General features: G+C 43.0%; 1 protein-coding gene across 1 annotated transcript in view; it reads right to left on the minus strand.

Annotated features, from left to right (window-relative positions):
- Window positions 1-274: 274 nt before the first annotated feature.
- The window catches only part of HIF1AN (hypoxia inducible factor 1 subunit alpha inhibitor), an 11,389-nt gene continuing 2,782 nt past the window's right edge, over window positions 275-8,881 (minus strand). The window contains exons 3-8 of the mRNA XM_015866739.2: window positions 6,196-6,344; window positions 5,075-5,220; window positions 4,465-4,571; window positions 4,005-4,068; window positions 3,658-3,768; window positions 275-2,664 (exon numbers count right to left, since the gene is read on the minus strand). Coding sequence (XP_015722225.1) covers window positions 2,620-2,664; window positions 3,658-3,768; window positions 4,005-4,068; window positions 4,465-4,571; window positions 5,075-5,220; window positions 6,196-6,344 — 622 coding nt within the window. The 3' untranslated portion in view covers window positions 275-2,619. The remainder of the gene's footprint in view (window positions 2,665-3,657; window positions 3,769-4,004; window positions 4,069-4,464; window positions 4,572-5,074; window positions 5,221-6,195; window positions 6,345-8,881) is intronic.

An 8,881-nucleotide genomic window follows, 5' to 3' on the forward strand; every position in this document is an offset into this window, starting at 1 on the left:
TTTAGGCTGTATTTTATCAGTTCCCTTACAACCATTTTCAAGGATATCATCTTATACCCAGCTTTTCAGGCTTATGGGGATGAGCTTGGGGAAAATAATGAAAATGCAGTTGGTAGTGATGTTGTGAAGTTTCTGAAACCAGCAAAGAAAAAAAGTGATGTTATTAGACTGAAGAATAACTCTATGTGCACATCCCTTTATGCAGATATGCACGTGCCTTTATGCAGCTTTCATGTACAGCCACTCATAAAATAGAAGCCACACAGTTCTGTTGTTCAACATTGGTTGTATTTAAGAACTACACTTCAGAAGGTACCGTGTGTTTGTCACACCCCACCCCCTGCACACACACACCCCTAGCAGAGAACACACACAGCTTCCCAATACCATGGCAAGGGGCATTGAAAGCACAAGGTGAAAACGGAAGGGGAGAGTCAGTCCATCAGTGCATTGTAAATGAGCTTTCACAAAGTCAAGTGCAGCAAAAACTGTTCAGACACTTAAAAAGTTAGACCTTTGGCAAATAAAAAGGATCCTAAAGTTCCGTAAGTACCATTCTCTCTCCACATGGGACATGAACTCCCACCCTGAGCTCCAAGAATTAATGGTGTCTAACAAGTAGTACTGGAGACTACTGCATGATAAAATAAATAGCGCAGAGATGGGATTTCATTTGAGCATCTTTTAAGCAAGGGCAGAGACTGCGAGTGTGCCCAGGATTCCTGGGAAGCCCTTCTTTTGGGCCAGTCAGCAGCCAAGCCTTCTTCCCCACCTGCCCAAAGGCTGAGCACTGAGAAGCATCCAGGTGAGTGACCTTCGTTTGGCAGAGTCTGCAACAAGTAACACGGCAGTCAGACTATTCAGTGACATGTACGCTTTCTGAACAAGGGCTCTGTAGCTGCCAATTAACACTTCATTTGCTCTGACCTGGAAGCAGCCATAAAACTAGCCCTCAGAACCTCCAGTTCAAGGAGCCTATCACCTTTGCGCAAGAAAAGCTCACAGCATGTAGCGTGTGAGCTATCCTTGCAAAAGATGAGGCCTGAGGCCAATGCCAGAGCACTTACCGAGCAGCATCTTCTCAACACTTATCAGAATCCTGTGTCAGAATAAGACCTGAAGAAAGGGGAAAGTAACGGGAAATCTCAACAGGAAAAACAATCCCTCACTATTTTCTTGAATGAAATACAATAGCTTCTCCCATCTATACTCTTAGGACCTATTACAACTGCATTAGATATACAAGTCCTTGGCACTATCTCCAAATCAGGAACAGCATTGCAGTGCACCCCAGGGAATAAAAAGCCAGACTCCATATGAGCCTAAGGTGTGTGGGTTTTTTTTGTTTTTTTTTTGCAGCAGAGATGGAGGAAAGCAAAATGATTTTTTAGGGTGACCGCTGAGAACTCAACCAGAGGCTCCTCTTGTTCCACTGCCCTGGTCTTGTCACTTCCAGCCATGCCAAGTTCCAGAATGCGAGAAGGATTAAGGTAAACTTAATCACAATTAAACAGAAAACCCTGATCTCTTTCGAGTGACTGTACAAGGGAGGGAACACCACACTGGCATGGATTAAACTGATGGACAGGAACCATTCATCACACAAACATGCGCACACGTGTGCAGCCACACACGCTCGAGTTCTTGCAGGTTTGGTAAAAAGGGCAAAGTGTCTGAGGAGCTGGCATCCCTGATGGGAACAGAGGAGGCTTTGTACCTGTCTGACACTGTCTCTCTACACTTTCTCTCAGCACTCCCGCAGTATTTTTTCAGACGTGGCTTGATCAGTCAAGACTCGAAGACTGGCCTGACGTTTATCTATCTCATTTCATAATGCTTCATCCCCTTTTAACACACTGCAGCATACGAGTGGGAGAGAAGTCTTCACTCCCCAAAGCTGCTGTCAGAATGAAGGAGGTTTATTTAGACTCCTACAACAGATACTTGGAGAGCACAGGACTTGGTGCTCACATACTTGATTAATTCACTTTTATCTCTCTACCCTGTACAAAGTCTCAAGCACAGATGTCTTGAGTTGAAGAAACTGAATCATTTGTCCAGTTGCTCATCATACACAGATCATTTCACTTTTTCACCTCCGCTATACAACAAGGTGCCAGAGTTGAGCATGGACAGGTCCTCTAACAACAAAGAACTGTGAAACCTGTCACTTCCCATTCCATATCCACTGCAGGCACCAACATATAACCAGCCACGAGGCCCAAACCCCATGAGGCTGAGGAAACACAATCGATCCCAGTTCCCCTTCAAGCTCTTCTTCAAATGCCTGAAAATCCTGAAGCAACATCTGAATGCCAGAAGCCATGCTTCTTTTTGTGGCAAACAGAGCAGAGGAAGAAAAAAAAGTTAGTGAGCATGAATCCAGCTTCCAGTAAGTGCAGACTCTTTCTTGGGAGGTTCGATTAGATGACAGTGGAGGATGATCGGGGTACTAATGGTTTTGCAGTTCCAGTAGCCCCCTTTATTGTAGGGGCAGGGATAGGGATGGGTCAGGAAACCCATCAGTCTGTTAAGTGCTGCGTGCAATACTAGCTCTCAGTATCTTCCATTGCTTGTGAACAAAGCAGCTGCAACATCAGTCACCTGGGCAGCCAGGCATTAGTCATACCGTCCTTTAATCATCATATTCAACAAGGGACCGACCTGTTCAAAGCAAAAACACACTGTTAGCCAGGATAGTTAAACAGAAGAGGCAACTGCACAGCATGCTCCTTCCACATCCAGACAGTTAAAGAGCCAAGTGCCCAAGGGTGGAGGATGTCAGCACTGGGGCACTCTGAGTTCTCAGACAGTATTCAGCTTCAGATGCAACCAAAGTACTACATGCATAGTATTGGTTTGAGATTTTTTCACTTCCCTGCATAGATTTAAGGTATCTCAGAACATGCTACAAAAAGCAGCCAACCTTCATCAGGGGTTGCTTTTCGCATGTTAGAGAAGGAATATTCTTGCCCACTAAATCCACTTTGGTCATTAGAGTTACTTGGAAGGAAGGCTAGTACTGACAGCTCTCCAGCAAGACCACTCCTATTCCTCAGCACTGCCTGATGGGAAGACCTTAAGCATGCTAAGACAGCAAGATAATTGCAGGGGACAGACTGACTTCACATTATTGAGCTAAAGAAGAGTTCCTGCACAGTGATAAGTGATAGAAACCATGAAGGCATCTCTATTCACATCCAGTATTTTCACTTTCAGATCAAAATGACGTCTTCAAAAGCATATATGAGTACTTTAGTCTACTGGTTTTTTAAATATCAGTTAATTAAAATTAGGAAGAAAAAAGCTGAGATAACTGGGATTAAGGGGAAAGCATGTAACTATGGAAGAGCTATTTCTGATTTAAGAGATTTGGAGTTAACAACTTAACAGGTGAAAGTAATTCAGGGGTGGAGCCTGACTCCATCTCTCCTAGATCCCATTTAAAGGCTGACCACCACTATGGTAGCATCTCTTTCTGGAGATTGCTTCTGTGTGGAGTTTTTGTGGCAAGCCTCAACATTGGTGAGCATCCATCTTGACTGTGAGTCTCAGCATTGGTGAGTTTTTTCTTATATACTCTCTGGCTATCCATTCACTTTGTAATTACTACTATGCACATTCCAACAGCAGTGACTATCTGGTTCTCATTCGTACCTCTTGTGGACTTCCTAAGGCTTCTCCCAACATCTTCTCAATGTTTCTCATTATCGCCACTTTCTGATGAGCCTTTAATGGATATTCAATTCTCTTTGGGGTCGGGGCACCCTGAAATACCAAAAGTAGCTCATTGCATGATTACTGTGTTGGCAATTTATTCAGTCTTCTCCCAGCCACTCAGCTTTTCACACCACATGGAACACACAAAGTAGTTTTCAACATTAAAGCACACAGTTTCTTGCAAAGAAGATCTCACAGTGACAGCACGTGCTAGTACAGCTCTATTTGAAACGATCTTCTGGGACAGAGATATCCAAGGTGTGTAGGAAGGTGCTTGTACTCACCTTGTACCAGAAGTTCACAGTGATGGTAATCCCACCATTCAGGAGGGACTCGATGTGGTGCCACCTGCATGGAAAGAACGAAAGAAAAAAATTAAAAATAAAAAAGAACTACTGAGAAGTTATTTCTGCAGCTTATAAGCAAATGCTTTGGCTGAGTGAATTGACTGCTCTGGACAAAACTGCCCCTGTACCTCCAGCATGAAGAACTCAGAACTTCTGGAGAACTCCTTTATTAAATGCAGATCCTTTTACTGCACATTAGTAGAGAATACGCACAACAGGAAGAATTATCACTCCCATCTTAAAGCCAGGAAGCAGGCTGGCCCAAGATGTAACAGAAAATTACTTATTTGCTGGAAGAGGCAAAGCAGAATTCTCTTAAGAGCCAGCCCAAGAGTTTAAAGAGAATTTTTTTATTCCCTACTTGCTGGTCCTTGTGCAGTCCCACCGTCTTTCTTACCAGTACATAGGTATGTATAGCACATCCCCTGGACCCACCACCGTCTCATAGCCAACCACGCTCCGGAAATTTGGAAACTTCTCATAGTCGGGACTGTCAAAATCCACCTAACACAACAAAACATTAAGAAACTTAGAAAAAAATCCTGCTGTGACGGTCCTTATTTTGCCACAGTATGAAGTTCCTCCCTATCCTTCCTTTCTGGCTTGTACATTCCCATTTCTGTCTTAACTCTATAGTAAGCTCCTGCATATCCTGAAAGTAACACCAACTCAGTTAGAGTCCTGAAATCTCTCTGCAAGCAAATCTGGTTTTGGCCAAGTGATCTATGAATCAGAATGGAGGAAGCAGCTGCTAAAGACCAGATGTGCTATCAGTGGGAGAAGTTGATAATCCTAGTGCTTGCAAGTCAGGGCCACGCACAGACAGAAACACCTCCTGCCCTCCCATCTATACTCAATGTATTCAGTAGTTAACAGATCTGAACATGTGTGCTGCAAAGCTCAGAAGTGCTATGCATCTTTAACTGTAGTACAGGTTCTTCCCACATAGCATCTTCACAAATACCCTTGTTTTCCCATGGAGCAGAAAACAGATCTGCAACTCTCACCTGGCTCTGTCTGTCACATGGGTGGTGCACAGGATAAGGGTAGAGGCATTCAAACTGATCAGGAGGGAAAAGGATGCACCTCTTGTAACCCTTAATCTGAGCGAAGAAGTTCTGCTGCTCATCATAATGAGCTGGTGTCACATTCCCTACGCAGAGAGAAAAGATAATCAAGACACTTCTGTGCAGTTATGAGAGACTGAAGCAAGTTCTGTTCCTTGCCGGAGACAGTAAATATTCTTCCACATATCAAGAAAACTAAGTAAGGAAAATAACTCCAGGAATGTTACAATCTGGTCATTTTATCAGTCGGTCATTACTGAACAGTTGCTACCCCACTTAACAATTTCCATTCTGAATCCATATTCAGCAATTTATGCTCTGCAGGATTAGGATTTCCAGCTTGTCTCCATGAACAGCAGATGGCAAATGTCGATGGGAAGCTTTTTCATAAAATACTCTGTTTAGCTGAGAATTTTTTATAGTCAATTCTACAACTTATTATTAATCTAGAGAAAAGGAGTCTAATAGTCTGATCTTGGAAAAAGTCCTAATAATTCTGCAAGAAAACAAGTAAACAAACCTCCTTGTATTGGGGCTTCATAATACAACCCCCTTCTACTGTTTCAGTCACTGATCAACAGTTATGAAGCTTGACTATTATTACTAGATCTAAAATATAATTAAATTTTAAAATACAGTGAGTCACATCTGTTTTTTCCTTTAGGGCAGACATTGGTCACTCCTAACAAAAGTCCAGAAGGCTAATTTTGCTCATCTTATAAACTCTTAGACTGCAGGCATTTTACGTCTATGGCATCCAAAGTATTCAAACAATAAACAGATCTCAAAATAGGATCACAGCAACCACCTTGTATCAAGCAGAGCCTTTCTACAAGCAGCAGATGACCTCCAGACATTCACAATTAGCAAGCTATTCCTTTTGGTTTTTTTCATTTTTATAACCCAAGTTGTGACAATAGTCCCATTACAATTGAAAGCTTTAAATTGTTTTCTTGGGAAGAACACTTAGGAACTAGCTGAAAATCCACTTAAAAGACTTCCTGGAACTCAAAGAGAATTGCTGACCAAATCTTCTCCCCAGGTCATAGGAAGCTACTTACCTTCCATGCCAATGAGCAGCAAGTTAGAAGTCAGTTGACCCCAGCCACGTTTCCCCTGCTGCTTGTTAATCCAGTTCCAGTTGAAGCCAAGGAAATCCACCACAATCTTCCTTCCAACTGTGTCGTTCAGAGTTTGCTGCAGGTATAGTCTGCATTGCCCCAAAGACAGGCAGAAAGCAAATGTTAAGCTTTGTGATGAACACAGAAATGCATCTCCACATCTCTTAAGAAAGACTTCAAAGACAAAGAAATATAACTCCTAGAAATTTTGTTTTAACAGCACTGTAAATTGCTGTGAGAAGGAATGGCTTCAAAAAGTTCCCACAGTTGCCAAATGTGCGGTACACAGTGAAGCAGAACACGACTCCATGTGAACAATCACGGAAGGAAAATTGGAATTTTAATAAAAAACCCCACCACATGGGTGCTGGATGAAGAAGAACTGAACAGACTGGCTCACAAAAACACAAATAATCCTCAGATAAATGTTAGCACTATAAGTCATCTGCAATGAGATAGAAGTGTGTAAAGGCACAGAAAATCCAGCATGTTTCAGTATCAAGCTGCCTTAAAGCCACACCTATGTTTAGACACAGAGGATCAAAGGAATCAAACATCCGTATTAACAATCTTCATATTACTGACTGTAGTCTATGATGCTGTATGAGAAACTATGAATCACAGGCTGAACCTCTGATTAACCATCTGAGGCAAGTGACAGGTCAGCACAGGTGAAGGTAATTCAGCTGTGCTCTTGGAAGGGGTGGAGCTCGACTCCACTTCTCCCAGATCCCATTTAAGGGCTGACCACCATGAAGGTAGCATCTCTTTCTGAAGATTGCTTCTGTGTGGAGTTTTTGTGGCAAGCTTCAACACTGGAGAGCATTGGTCTTGACTGTGAGCCTCAGCATTGGTGAGTCTTTTCTTATATACCCTCTGGCTATCCATTCACTTTGTAATTACAACTATACATTTGTATAATTACAACTATACATTTGGTAAGCCAGGTAGAATTCATGATCATAATGTCCTTCTTATGGAATATGTACAAATGGGTCAAGGGGGAGAACATTACCCCCTTAGGAAAAATGATCCCAGGATTTATGGGTTCCCCCTATTATCAAATTGCTACTGTAATTGAATGATGGGGTCTATTGTGTGCCAGGGGAAATTTTTCCCCACTGTTTGGTGGAATATTTTGAAGGTTTAAATAATATTTTCTTAATTACAAAAGAAAAGCGAATGGCTGCATCTATGGCAGCCTGGCCATTATTAAATGCTTTAAATCGGGCAGAGATAAAATCAAACAACATTGCACATGAAAATGAATTGTTAAAGGCCCGTATTGAAAAACTAGAACAAGAGCTCAGTATGTTATCAGTATATAAAACTGACATGCCAGTAAACACAGGGATGTGGTCTTCTATGGAAGACCTTCAAAATTATATACGCGAATTAGGTATGAGAGAGGCTATCTACGAAGACACATTCGATAGCCCTGATATGGTTAAATTTTCTGCGGGAATGAGGGACCTAATTTTACAGTAAGCACCCTCTCATATGTATGGAACCTTGGTTTCCATACTTAATCCAGTAGTATCCGCAGAGGCAGTAGTCCAACAAGCCGCCCAATTGGTAGCAGACCTCGGAGAAGCAGAGTGCCTGCAGACTAAACATAATGTCCAAGTATTGGAAGAGGCTGAAGTTTTGCCAATAATTAAAACCAAGAGGCTGGCTCCACGAGCCCCTCAATCAGGACCTGTTAGGGTATCCCGGAAACAAATGTTTAATGATCTGCTCCGGGCAGGCGTTCAGTTTTCAAAAATTGATCAATAGGAAAATATCCTATTCCTGAAGATGCATGGTACACAGATGGATCCAGCAAGGGCAACCCGAGCAAGTGGCGAGCAATAGCATACCATCCCTCTACTGAGACCATCTGGTTTGATGAGGGGGATGGTCAAAGCAGCCAATGGGCAGAATTGCGAGCCGTGTGGATGGTTATAACTAAAGAACCTGGTGATGGTATCCTGAACATCTGTACAGATAGTTGGGCTGTGTACTGGGGGCTCACTCTTTGGATTGCACAGTGGGCTACCCAGGAATGGACTATCCACACCCAACCAATCTGGGTTGAAGACATGTGGTTAGACATATAGAATGCAGTTAAAGACAAGACTGTATGTGTCTACCATGTCTCTGGTCACCAACCCCCACAGTCACCGGGAAATGATGAAGCCAACACACTGGCCCGAGTTCGATGGATTGAGAATTCACAGTCTGAGAACATTGCCTGTTGGTTACATCAGAAACTACGGCATGCTGGACAAAAGATAATGTGGGCAGCTGCTAAAGCATGGGGGCTGCCTGTACAACTATCTGACATCACCCAGGCATGCCAAGATTGCGACGCTTGCTCTAAGATGAGACTGAGATCGTTGCCCGAAACAACAGCCCACATTGCTAGAGGACACAGTCCTCTCCAGTGATGGCAGGTTGATTACATCGGGCCCCACCCTTGGTCTGAGGAGGTGAGATATGCCCTGACTTGTGTTGACACTGTAAGTGGACTGCTGCAAGCCTATCCTGTACCAAAGGCAAATCAAGCATACACAATTAAGGCACTTACTAAACTGATGTCTGCATACGGGACACCTCAAGTTATCGAGAGTGACCAAGGGACTCA

This window comes from Coturnix japonica, chromosome 6 (assembly GCF_001577835.2).
Source record: "Coturnix japonica isolate 7356 chromosome 6, Coturnix japonica 2.1, whole genome shotgun sequence".
NCBI classification, from domain to species: domain Eukaryota; kingdom Metazoa; phylum Chordata; class Aves; order Galliformes; family Phasianidae; genus Coturnix; species Coturnix japonica.